General features: G+C 43.3%; 1 protein-coding gene and 1 non-coding gene across 2 annotated transcripts; both read right to left on the reverse strand.

Annotated features, from left to right (window-relative positions):
- Window positions 1-525: 525 nt before the first annotated feature.
- On the reverse strand, window positions 526-13,115 carry Eif4g2 (eukaryotic translation initiation factor 4 gamma 2). The gene is made up of 22 exons (XM_026781126.1): window positions 12,735-13,115; window positions 11,775-12,480; window positions 11,336-11,462; window positions 10,897-10,962; window positions 10,228-10,368; window positions 9,307-9,409; window positions 8,639-8,770; window positions 8,479-8,545; window positions 8,189-8,340; window positions 7,557-7,667; window positions 7,324-7,407; window positions 7,117-7,215; window positions 6,808-6,946; window positions 6,562-6,722; window positions 5,430-5,555; window positions 5,190-5,294; window positions 4,885-5,100; window positions 4,544-4,802; window positions 4,231-4,435; window positions 3,920-4,131; window positions 3,700-3,821; window positions 526-2,624 (listed from the first exon to the last, which is right to left on the reverse strand). The coding sequence occupies exons 1-22, from the start codon at window positions 13,113-13,115 to the stop codon at window positions 2,559-2,561; spliced, it is 3,780 nt and encodes a 1,259-aa protein (XP_026636927.1). The 3' UTR covers window positions 526-2,558.
- On the reverse strand, window positions 5,895-6,079 carry LOC113456577. Its single transcript, XR_003377342.1, has one exon. It is a non-coding gene; the product is annotated as a small nucleolar RNA SNORD97 (small nucleolar RNA).
- Window positions 13,116-13,421: the final 306 nt, after the last annotated feature.

The following is a 13,421-nucleotide window of genomic DNA, read 5'->3' on the forward strand; positions in this document are numbered from 1 at the left end:
CCTGCTCCTGAGTCACATCCTGTGTCATTCATACTTGACCAAGAGTCTTACACTTGTCTGTCCACAAGGTCTTCAAGGTCCCCTCCTGGAGCCTAGCAGAGGGCTCTGAGAGCACTCAGTGAGTCGGTAGATTGATGGCTTTCTGTCCTCTTTTCCAGACTCAGGTTCCAAGTGATAAGGAAATGTGGAATGGCCCCTCCATGTGACTCTTAAATTCTGGTCTATCTAGACCAGGACTTGTCAGGTTGTCTGACAGTGACCTTTGTGTATCTGTCCTGCCCTACCTCGACCCTGAAAGCTGTAGCTGGTCCACAGCACTCACCCCAAGGATTTGGAGCTGTGAAAGGACTGTCTTCCCATCCCAGGGGCCTGCTTTCTTCAAGGAACTCCCTCTTGAGTGGGCCTTAAAAAATGTGTCACACACACTTTGAAGTAACCACTGCATCATGAAGTCTGGATGCAACTAAGTTGCAAGCTCTGAAACATTAGAATTAAGGGGTATAACAAATGAGAAAAACCCAGGTCACTATCCAAACATTTATTCATTACTAGTTTTTCTAGAGGGTGGGGCAATACACAGATCATTTCAGTTAGTGTGTTAGCCCTAACTCAGTTACCATGCAATCAATCTTCAGATTCAAAGACAATCTTTTATCCAGGACATTTTGGATCCTAAACCTAATTTTGAATTTCCCTTAAATCCTTAATTCCCAAAATTTACTAGTATTGAAGCTCATAAAAATCCCACTCAGCAGTGATGAGACCTACACTGTCCTGTCCCCTTGGAGCTCAGCTTTCACCAAGGGGTAGAGGGAGTAGTAGACCACAGGCTAGGCTGAGTTGTGGAATGAACCTCAATCCCACAATTATCCTTGGCTCCGACTTCAACTTTTCCCAGTTTCTTATACTCCACTGAGAGTAGATGACAAAGCCACCAAAGCAAGACCAGGGTTCTTCTGGAGGGAGCAAAGGGCCTATCTGTCCCTACTCATTTCCACTGCAGGCTTTTGGAGCTGGTGACACCTGAGAAGATATTGGCAGGGAATGCAGGGGACACAATGGGACTTGACCCAGTCAAGCTACTTCGTGGTCCACTGTTCTCTGGGTTCCCCATGGACCTTTTCAGTGACATCTCAAAACAAACAAACAAACAAAAAAACCTTTGACTTATAGAAACTCTTCTCTTGTCCTGGCAGAGGAAGAAGGCAAGTTGAGTGAAATTTAAACCAATACCTGAAGGTTAAGAGGTAATGAAAGCACTGTTCCAGGTAAAGGAACTACATATTGCAAGGGCTAGACAAAATGGAAATAGGAGCCAATTTTATGACTTAAAATTTTAAATCATAAATTTAAAGCCTAGCATTTGCCGAGTTCTAAACCACATGGCAGTTTTGTTTTTCAGTTTCTTGCTCTGGTTGTTTTGTTGTGAAGAGTAAATGGAGATTAAGGACTAAGCAGGTACCTCAGCAAAGAGGATGGTGTGATGAGGAAGCTTATTCCTAAGGTGCTTAAAAAGCAGAGTCAGAGTTGACAAAGTCTCTTAACAGTAAAGGCAGCTCCAGATTAAGTTGACAGCTTGCATTACAAGACTGACAGAAACCGTCTGAAACAAGGTGAAAAACTGAATACTCTCAAGTATGATACTAACGCTGCTTACAGGGTGAATCACTACTAAATAGCACTGGTGTTAAGACTATGAAGTTAAAAATTTCCCAAGTTCTTAAACTGAGGTAAGTCCATACCTCAAGACAAAATGAACAATTTTCCAAACTTTGGAGGTACTATTTGAAGTCATGTACAACTACATCAAGTATCACAATGTTTATTGATAGATACAAGTATATAAAATCAGGGCATGAACATGACTTGATAAATTAAGTAGACTTAATTTCAATACTATAATAAGAGGGACCAATTCAAATTCTCACCATTTGTTTCACACCCACAAAAACCACTTCAAGGGCATTAAAGATCTCTCAAAACTGATCAGTTTTGTGCAAGTAAACCATGTTTCTTTTAAAAAGACTTGTGCACTTGCCCAGGCTCAAGGATATTAAAATCTAGCACATAAAGCCCATTACTAGAGGTAGAAATACAGGCAATATACTATTACGGCAACAACCATCAATTACAGTTAATTTTTCTGTAACAACCAAATGGATAATCAAATATTGCAACAACTCAAGTATTACTGAGCAAAGTGCATCTCTACAGTATTCAGTGTTGCTATTCAGTTTTCTAACTTAAAAACAGCCTATGGTAACTGGCAGCAAAGAAGATCTTTGCAATAGACTGCCTCTGCTTGAGAACTTAGGATGTAATTATTGCATGCTGCTAATATTCTATCTAAACATTAAGGATACTCCTAAAGTATTTGATGGTAGACTATGATTAAGACATCACACTACAAAAACCTTATGCAGAAGGAAACCTTACTGACGTGCTTCTGCTTTAAATATTGTGAAAAACGTTACAGCGGAATGAATTTTCGCAGTGGTTAGGTCAAATGCAGTTACATCATAGTATGCTTTGCACAATTTAAGGCTTTGGCTGGTTCTTTAGTCAGCTTCTTCCTCTGATTCTTCTTCTTCAGCAGTTTCTAGCCAGGTTAGCCACTGATTTACCTGTAAATTAAATTCATAATAAAAAACTTGGTATATTATATAAAACATTAAGTTTAGGATGCTGGAGAGATAGATGGCCTAGTGGTTAAAAGAGGCACTGACTGCTCTTCCAGAGGACCTGGGTTAATAGCCAGCAACCACATAGCAACTCAGAACTGTCTAAAGCTCCAATTCCAGGGGTTCTGACATCTTTATAGACATACATACAAAATAAATCTTTAAAAAAATTAAGTTTTGTTCAGGATATACAATCAAGAAGTCCACCCGGAGAGTAAGTTGATTCTGGAGTCTGGTCTTCACAAGCTTTACCTATTGAGCCATTTCCAGCCTTCCTTCCTTTAAAACATTTGTGCATATATGGATGACTGACTGGTATATATGACTGTGTACCATGAATGCACAGGGCCCAACAGTCAAAAAGGGGACTGAACCTTTGGGAACTGGAGATAAACGGTTTTGAGCATTCTAAGTTGCTGAGCTATCTCTCTAGTTGCCCACCAGAGAACAGGATCCCATACAATGAGTGTCCAGGCTTGTCTTAACACTCCTTACAAAGTAGTCTATAAACCTTAGATTAGAAGCTGTAAACCAGGGCTTCCTCAAAGCTGAGGCCTTAGCTAGAACTATACTATTAGTAGAACTATCTGAACTGTGTTAAGACCTTTTTAGCTAGCACTAGGCTGAGATCCTACTTTTAAATTCTTCAAAAAGTTAATTTTATGCACACTATGGATCTAGAGTTCTTTCATGTCAAGTTCTATTTCCAGAGCTCTATTCTACTGGATAACAATACCAAACTACAAAGTATGCTTTTTTCACTTTTAGTTTTAAACCCAAATCTATAACCCCTTTACACAGCACTATGATTTTAAGCATGATTTCATCCCGTATCTTCATCTCATTTGCTAACTGCCTATCTAACCACAACTTGCAGACTAACATACTTTTTGATGCATTAAAGTTAGGAAGAGGTCTATTTAAAATACTATCAAAAACAACCAAGCCAAGTCAATAGCAAAAACAAAACAAAACAAAACAAAACAAAAAAACCCCTAAAACTTAACAAAGCGCTTACCTGGAACAAAGCCTTGCCTTTTCCTGGAAACTCTTGAGTTATGTCTTCCTTCCAAGCCAAGAAAGCTTCCTCCTCAATAATTTCCATGTCATAGAAATGAACAAAAAATCGAAGTAACATGCCTTAAAACAAAACCAACCAAAAGCATGTAATTAATTCCATTATTCCAGTGTGCTATTTCAGACTGCCCCTCATTCTCTACGGACACCAGTCACCTCACCTTTTGGGAAGCTGCTGTTATAACAGTGCACCTGCAGAGCATACAGGGCACTGACCTGTAGATCCACATGATCATGAAGGAATTTCTGCATCACTGGCTTGAAAGAGAGCAGCAGTTGTTTCTCCTGCTCTAACTGTTCTTTGGAAGGAGCAGAGGAAGAATCTGTTTCATCACTAGGTGGGCTTACTTCACTAGAAATGTACTGTAAGAAGCTGAACAGTAGAGATCATGTTAGTAATTGTCTAGTTCAACACCAGCTTTTGGGGCTCTGCCCTGTAGACTTTCTAACAAGTGAAAACCATTTATCTTACCTGGTCATTAAGATGTTCACAAATCCTTTATCTACATGAAGTTTGGGAGAGATGTTATCTTTAATCCATTTATATATAGTTTGAGGGGATGGATCCAGCTTAATTTGCTTCAATAGTTCCTTCTCCAATTTAAGGAGCGGGAATAAGAAACTCAATCCCTTTCCTTCCAGAATCTCCAACATTCGATCTTTATTCTGATCAATTTCTGCAAAGACATTTCTCATTTTACCAGGGTGACCTATCTAGACCATTTTACAAACACTTTCCTAGTACACAAAATCACTTATTGTTAATTAAGTCAGTCAGCTCTTACCTGGCAGCATTTTCTGCATATTGACCTTGCTTTGTTGAAAAAGTTCAGTTAGCCATTCTCGATCTTGTAATTTAGCTAATTGTTGAAGACAAAGTAAGAAGAGAGGGAAGTGGGTGCCACTCTCCAGTGGTTGAGCTAGTTCTGAAATGCTCACCAACTCTGAAATTATAGCACGAGCTGCAAACTGTGCCAAATAAGATTTCACCAAGGGGATGTCAACCTCCAGTTTGGGGCACTGCTCCAATACATTCAGGAAAGCCTTGGGAAGAATATTCAAAAACAGTTATTAGCTTCCAACCACAACTGGAAAGAGCTATCACACAATCAGTACAATGTTCTACCTGCATGAAGTTGTCACTTGTGGCTATTCCTTCCTGTTTGAGTAAACTGATCAAAGAGCTCGCTTTTTCTTTATCTTCATCACTTCTATCTAGTGAGAGGATGATCACTTTGCTTAACATCTCAGGAAGAAAGTGTTTCGGGGCTCTCATTTCTCTCATGCCATTGACGGCCTCATTTGCATTTCCACTATTCAGATATTCAGTCACAATGGCTTCCTGAGAAGAACACAATCCAATTACCACCAGTGTTCCCTATCCTCAACTGTTTAAGCAAGAGACGACTTAGGGGGCTATCTGAAACTTACAGTCTGTTTAAGTAGTTCTTCCTTTGATGGTGGTGGCTTTTTGCTAGTCTTGGCAGGCTTTTCCTGGATAAGTGGTGGATTAGTTTTGAGACCAAGTTGTGGTGTCTAAAGGCAAGCAGCACAACACACGTTTAATCAAAATAAATGTAAGAAACCAAAAAGAACAGTACCACCTGAAACAGAGGGAAGAAAACAGAATTCTCACTCATCTTCAGAGGGCAGATACTTTAGGGCCCATACCTGTCCCAGAGGTGGTGTCTGAGTGCGTGGTGGCTGTGCACTGGGAGGAATCATAGTTATCTGGGGCTGAAGCTTTGGCACCTGATTTTTATTCATTAGGAACGACTGAGCAGGCCTCAAACTAATCTAAAATCAAAAACAAATCAACACATAACCAAGTTAACAGAGCTAATAAACAAATGTCAAATGTATAGAATCCTAGACAAACCTAATAATTATGGCAGAGACATAATTCTCTAAAACAAAGTTACTTCATATCACGTGATAAATTTAACTTCTGGGAAAAGCAATCTGATTTAATGAATAAGATACTGGAAGAAAAGATAAAGATACTGTTTACAAACCTTAGTTTGTAACATAATTCACCCAATATCAGCAATATAGATACTCTTTATTCTATTTACAGAGAAATCCACCAACATCTTAACCATTTCTCATGCTAACTAGTAAAAATTACTTAGAAACTTGCCCTCATATCTCATAATCTTCGCTCATAGGACGCTGGACATCCAAAGAGAGAAAAAGAAGCAGAGGAAAGTGGGAGGGGAGGGAAATAGAGAGAAAAGTTAGGCAAAGAGTAGAGAAGAGAGAAAAAGGAAAAGAATCCAGCTTCAAGTCCTCTTTCGCGTCTTTTTATAATCATTGGGCAAGAGATTCCTGCACTGACAATCTACTGCATAGAAGTAATGTAGGCAAATGTACCTCATCTGCATTAAGCTGTCCTTTCTTAGAAAACCGAGGTGGCATATCCTTCGACTGTCCTTGCAGCTGGGATAAGAGTCCCTGACTCTGGTTATGGTAGAGCTGGCTTAGCCCCTATTTCAGAAAGGGAGAGAAAGTCTAGATAAAAATTATGGTAATCAAGTACCAAGGGAATGAGCCAAGCCATTGCTTTGCCCAGAAAAGATGAAACAGGGAAGAATATCTAACCTATCTGTTGAATAAAGTGATGTGATTTTTACTAATTAAGGATACACATTTTACTCAATTTGAAATTGTCAGGTGGTAATTTGGATAAGAAAAAAAAAGCATTAAAGGTAAAACTCAGCATCATTTAAAAAACAATAAACGACATAATGTATTGAACCTAAGGTTAGCCCTAAACTCTATATAAACACTCTCAATGTCTTACCTGGCTTTTCATAAATTTGCCCCCCATCTCTCCAAACTGCGATTGCGTGGGAGGCATGATGTGTCCCCCATGGCCATTGAAGAGCTGATTTGAACGATGTCGTCCCATCGTGGGTGAAAATCTATCCTGGATAACTCCTGGACCAGTACCAATTCCACTACCTTAAAATACAGACAATTCTTAGAACTTCATTAAAGCATTAACCTTTCTTTAGTTTAATCAAAACACTGCTTTATTTAAAATTACCTGGCATTTGTCCAAACATATCAGCGAGTCCCCCAAGTGGGTCCCTATCCATTTTCATCCTTGGCGGCATGAACGGTCCCTCCAGGAAGAAGTCATTCCTCCCTTGAGCCATAGGAGCAGGAATAAACACTCCTAGATCCTTTGAGAAGAAAAGTGGGTAAGTACTGCTGCCCATAGACCCTGGATTGCTTATTTACAGTTCTAGAACTGTCTCTCCAAAAATGGCCTGAAGGACACTAATTCTAGATTTTAAGAGTTAAGGACTACACTACTATGGAAAAGAAGAAAAAGAAATTGAAAATCTCTTACTTTTACTGCATCTTGACGGATTTGATTGATCGTCTTTGGTCCATTGTCAAGAAAAGCCTTGCGAGGAACCCAATGGTGTTCTCGCAACTCTACGGTATCCTGTAATTTTAAAAAATTTAAATTTTAATTAAAAAATTTAAAATTTAATTACTATTCCAAAGGAAAAAACCTCAAGTTTATTCGACATTGTTGAAAAAAAAATCTTACCTGCAGTAGGAAACGAATCCTTGCTGGCAATTCCTTACTTAACATTAAGGAACACATTCTGGCAAAGTACTGATCCATTAAGGACTGATAAAAAATAAAACAAAAAAACACAATTAGAAGTACACTATCTAAGGCATTTTGAATTATTGTGCCATAGGGTAAAGGCAGACTAACTAGAGCAAACCCCAACTCACAAGACACACCACCTTTAACTGTTCTCAGTAAAAGCATACCTTGGCTCGTTCATGGTCTAATCGAGGTCCCACTGTCCTCATTATCTGACAGAGGCACTCCAAATCCTCTCCCATATCTTTGAGTTGGACTCTCTTTTTCTTTTCCAAAAGCTACCAAAAGAACATGTTTAAAATTTTAGTTATCTGGTTTATGTAGTATTTCCTTCCTTAGGTTTGGACTGACTCCCAATTCCTAGAGCATGTAAGACAATGCTTTCCTACCTGTCTGTGTTGAAGAAATCCCTCTATGAATTTCAACACAGGCAAAGCAATCCAATCTACCCTTACTTTAAAAAGCACTTTGAGGGCTGGAGAGATGGCTCAGAGGTTAAGAGCACTGACTGCTCTTCCAGAGGTCCTGAGTTCAATTCCCAGCAACTCACATGATGGCTCACAACCATCTATGAGATCTGGCGCCCTCTTCTGGTGTGTGGGAAGCAGAATGTTGTACACATAATAAATAAATAAATTTAAAAAAAAAAATAAAAAGCACTTTGAAATTCTGAGTTTCTCTGGTTACCAAACTATGTCAGTAGCCAGCCACCTTTTCAGATATGCAACAATTGACTAACTTTCCCCAAATAAGGACATTCTTATTGACTACACCTCACCCTAAGCTACTCCATACTCACTGTTTTGATGCACTTATGAAGGATAGATTCGTGAATAAGATCAAGCTTGCCAAGTTCTCCAATGAATTTGATGTTCCCCAACATCTTGATCTTAGCAATAGCTCTTTGTTCCTCCTCCTCAGGGAGGAGGGGATTTTCACGCTTATCATAGACTGAGGAAAGGAGGCAAACAGAATAAAGAACACTTAGAACCATTCTTGCAAGTGTTCTGACAGGTACACTTAGGCCACAGAAGGCAAAAATGTAATAAAAACACCCGGTACTAGTTAATAGCAAATTTAAATGCTTACCATCAACATTTCTGGTTCGGTTTTCAAATTCATCTTGCAATTTGGAAATCAAGAGGCGTCTGAATGTCTATTTGCAAACAAAAGGCATTACAAACTTTGCTAATAAAAAAAAAAATTCCAAACTAATTTTAAAACAAAGCAAACAAAAACTGTCACTCACTGTGCTTTGCTTCTGTCCTGGTTGACCCTCTGCTGCTGGGCCATCAAAGTTTGGTGCATCTTCTGCCAATCGCAGACATAGCTGAGCATACAGCGAGCTATACTTTGGCTCTTCTAGGGCTTTGTCCACAATCTACAGAAGCCATTAAAAATCAAACCATGATGAATAAGAGGCTGAAGGAGCCCTCTTTTAAAACAGCCTTAACCCTCACAAGCTACACTCAATTCATTTAGACAACACCTCAAAAAAAAAATAAACCTTTTAAAATTAATATCTGTGGTACAATCTAATAAATCTCATGTTGCATACACCTCCCCAGCTAGAAAACTATAAATCAAAGACATCGTTGAAGGTACAATTCTGTGGTTGATAGTCATGTACAACAAGATGCCAGAATCCTATGAATCATCATAAACCCCCAAAACCACTTTTACAAAGGAAAGAACTCAGCAGCTGTTTCCAGACAACTTGATAAACCAAGGCAAATGAGGATTCAAGGTTCACTTCTTGAATCCTAATGTCATTCAAAGTAGTCCTGTTTTTATTATCACTATTCAAACACACATATCCATATCTAGGACCTATCTCATGATTAATGCAGTCATTAAATATAAGAAACTTATGTCTGTAAATTTTCTGCCCCCTTTTGAACTAACATTTAAACTTACCAGCAGTATGACCCCTTTAAGGATGAGTTTAGACTCTACACCCACATTGAGGAGCTCAAGGCATAGCTTGTCAAACTTCTCAGGAGTAAGCTTATTTAGTATGCTGCGGAAAAACACATTTCAAGCATGGGTTAACAATTATTTTCTAAGCTGAAAAATAGCGTTTAAATTTTGACTTTCCCTTTACTAACTCCCTAAACAGGGAAAAATGTTCCCCTTTCTTTCCTATTTATTCTTTGATAATGCCATACATTATATTTTTATTATAGTCTTTCCTGACCTCCAGCTCCGTTCCTCCCCCATTTCATGTTCTTATCTAAGAAAAAAAAAAATCACTAAAAACATAAATTTGTGTTGTCATTTGTTCCTGAGTACAGGGCCTTATCTTGGAGTGTGGCTGATATATCACTCCATGGAAAAAATAAAAGAAAATATTTCCCCTCTGTCTCCCAGTAGTTTCTTGTCTAAGCTTGAGCTTATGTAAAACTTGTGCATGGTATTACAGAAGTGTTCATTTTTCATCTAATCAAAGAGATGGTGAAATAAAACTTCCCACAGATACAGACTATGACATCTGAATCATATTATCTGGGCTTTTCTGCGGTTTCACAAGATACCTTTCTCAAAACTCAGAGTACAAGGTTCTCATTATCTGAAATTGACCATAGGCTAAGATGGTTATATCACTCACATCACTGATGTTACATACCAGACCAACATGGAAAAGTTAGCATAAGCTCATGGGTAATAAACAACCCCTGTAGCCAGATAGCTATGGGCAATGGACTCCTCATCAAAAGTTTTTTAGAATATTGTTGGCAAAAGAATCGCTAAATTTTTGAATCATGTCCGGAATTGTGCAGCATACATACTAGAACAGCACAGCTAATCTCTTTTCCCTCAGAATGGCCAGACACTTACCCTCTTACTTTCCTGAAGATTGCATCATGTCGTTCTTTTTCATTTGCGGAGTTGTTTGCTGCGGAGTTGTCATCTCGTCTAGTGCTTCGTGCAGGAATCCATTTCTGAGCGTTTTGCCCTGGGGTTTTCCCCAGGAACTCGCTAGTTTAATAAAACATCAACAAAGTAGCTTACAATTAAGAAAACCTAAAACAGTATTCACTCATTTAACAAATGTCCCACCACTTTGCTAAGTAAAAATAAAACGAAACAAACCTTAAGGCTTTATATTCTTCCCACACAACAAAGCAATCCTGGATATCTTTCTTAAACAGCACCAGAATCTTATGGAAGGCTTAAAATGAATGGGAGGCCCATTCCCAATTTCTGCTCTAGTACCTTAGAATTTCCATTTCTGGCAATATATTCCCAGGCCATGTCAAAAAACTCTACCGACCCAGCAACCCAACCTTGAGACTTAACACCAACATGCTTAACAGGCATGTTCCTCCACACAGACCACATCAAATATCAAAGAGTAGGGAAAATCATTTTGAGTCAGCAAATATGAACCAAGAGGATGAAAACAGTTTAAAATTACGAATTCACACTAGGATTACAGGTGATTTCCCAAGGGTTATCCTGTTAGGCATGGAGAAGTCTTTAATTAATAAAATCCAGTTACCATACCTGTTGCCAGCAGTCTTGGGATAGTGCTGAGGTGCACCCCTACTTCCTCCTCCGCCCGAAGAAGCACTATTCAAAACAAATGTGTACTTTACCAATTACATCTCACTCAAAAGGGAACCTATTTATATTTTAGAAATTGCACCACAACCAAGACTGAACTTTGGCCTAGAAGAAAATGAACCAGAGGCTAGAAATGGCTCAGCGGTTTGAGAGCTGGCTGTTCTTCCCGAGGACAAGGGCTAACACCCACATGGCAGCTCCCAACTGTAACTCCAGTCCCAGGGTCTGATGCCCCCCTTCGAGGCGCAGACACACTTGCAGCCCCCCAGTATACCCTATACTCTATAGAGCCACAGCAGCACACAAGTGCGATTTAGTTAGTAGCGGCTTCATTTTCAAAAGGCCTCCTATGTATCTACCGCCCTACCCAAAACTATACCTGAAACGAGAAGCACCCCCTTCTGCGATCGCACTCTCCACTTTGGCGGCTTGACAACGAAGAATCTTCAAAAGAATAATATTAATGGATGGGGTGGGGAGGGGAGGGGATGGTACAAACGAAAAGCCTGGAAAAAACGAGAACGCCAAAATTAGGTACTGCCAACAAACACATGCATAAACCCTAGCTCTAATCTATTTCGGCTCTCACTGCAGCTGATTAACTTTCACTGCACTGCAGCCCTTTGAAGACTAAAATAGAACAAAGTCAAAACCACAAATACACAGTAAAATCTTGTTCAGCTACGTGGATCCCCTTAGTGGTCAAGGATGCCAGGAACAGCCTTTGTGTGTGTGTGTGCGTAAGGGGGGGAGGGAAGGGAAGAACATCTGGACACTGCCTAGAACGCAGCCATATTCCGTGGCCTTTAAAATCTAACAGAAATGCTTTAAACACCGGCGATGGCCCGAGGTCTGCCGCACTTCTGTGCGCGGCCTGGGCCCTGACAGGGCGGCCAAGGTCTCACTCCCCGCCGCCGGGACGGCTCTGTCCTCCGCCCGTCCTTTCACCCCTTCCCACAGGGCGCATGTGGGAAGCCGCCGGAAGAGCGGGGCCACAACACGGCAGCGGGAACCTCCGCCCCACTCCGCGCGAACAAAAGAGCAGCGGGTTCCTCCCCCAAGGCCAGTGTGGCCGGGCTTCCGACGGGCGAGGGCCCGGGCCGGGCGGGAGGCGCCCCCTCCGGGCCGCCCTTTGTTCTCCCGCAGGAAGGCGGCCTCCTGCCCGCTGACCCGCCCGCCGCCTCCGCTCCGAGTCCCCCGGTGACAGCGCGGCGGCCGGCCGGCCACAGGGCCCACACACCTCCTCCCCACCGGGAGGCCGGGCTCCGGACTCGTCCGCCTCGCTGGTCCCGCGCCAACGGCCGGGCCCGGCCGCGGGCCGCGTCCCTCCCGCCGAGGCGCGAGGCCCGCCACGCTCGCACGCCGTCCTCGCGCCGGGCCGCGCCCGCCACTCAGCCCAGACTGCAGACCGCGTCTTCCCGGGCCGGCCCGGGAAGGGAAGCAGAGGCCAGGGATTTCTAGGTGGCCCAGAGGCAGACGAGAGCAGCCCCGCCCGGCTCCGCCTGCGGCCGCCATTTTGTAACACTCGACAAGAAGCGGCCAGGGGCGGCGGCCATCTTAGAGGGCTCCGCTCGGCGGCGGCGGCTCCACTCACCTTCACCGAGAACTCAGCAGCTGCCACCGCAGCTGCCTCCTCTGGATCCGGTCGTCGGGGACGGGGAAGGGAGGGGAAAGGGGAACGGAAAACAAAAAAGGGGGAGGGAAGGGGGAGGAAGGAGTCGAGGATGGCCTGAAACACTCAGCTCAGAGGAGTCGCCGCTGCAGCCGCCACCTGGTACCCGCCGCCGCCTCCATAGAGCTCCGGCTCGCTGCTGGCGCCGAGGCGTGTCTGAAGCCCAACTTATCACTCCGGGGCGGCCGCCCCAGCGGAGCCGCCCCGAGTGGCTCCTCCGCTGTCCAATCAGCAGCCGGGCTTCCGTCCGCCACCAATCCGCGCAGGGCGGCGGGGAGGAGCCAACGGGCAAGCTAGGTTGCGGCGCAGCCCCGCCGCAGTGCGCAAAGCCATATTCGCGAAGGCTCTGGGGCCAAGCCGGTGGCGTAAGGGCGGCGGGCCGGCGCGCTGCGGGGCTTTTGCGTAGCGCCGGGAGCCCCGGGAGTGTGCGTCGCGGGGCCGCCGCGTCTCCCCGGGCCGCCGCTTTGTTCTGGAGGCCGAGCCTCATGTTTGCCTTGAGGAGCCGCTTCATTTCCTCTCTCCTTGACCCGCTCGGGCCTTGTGTCCCGGGAGCTCCGCGTGGCCTCGTGGCCTGGCCTCGGGCGGGCCTGCGGGCTGAGGAGAGGGACGTGTGCCCGCCCGGAAGGCGCGTTCTGTTTGTTGGTCCTCCATCTGCGGAGGAACGAGAAAGGGTCGAAGGAAAGGGTTCCCTTTGTACCCTGGGCTGGAGGCAGCTTCTCCTCAGTGTTCGCCCTGCCGGCCCCGAGCTAGATTCGGTAGCTAGGCCTGCTAGAGAAGTGTTTGTAGAGAGCGG

This window comes from Microtus ochrogaster, chromosome 8 (genome assembly GCF_000317375.1).
Source record: "Microtus ochrogaster isolate Prairie Vole_2 chromosome 8, MicOch1.0, whole genome shotgun sequence".
NCBI lineage: Eukaryota > Metazoa > Chordata > Mammalia > Rodentia > Cricetidae > Microtus > Microtus ochrogaster.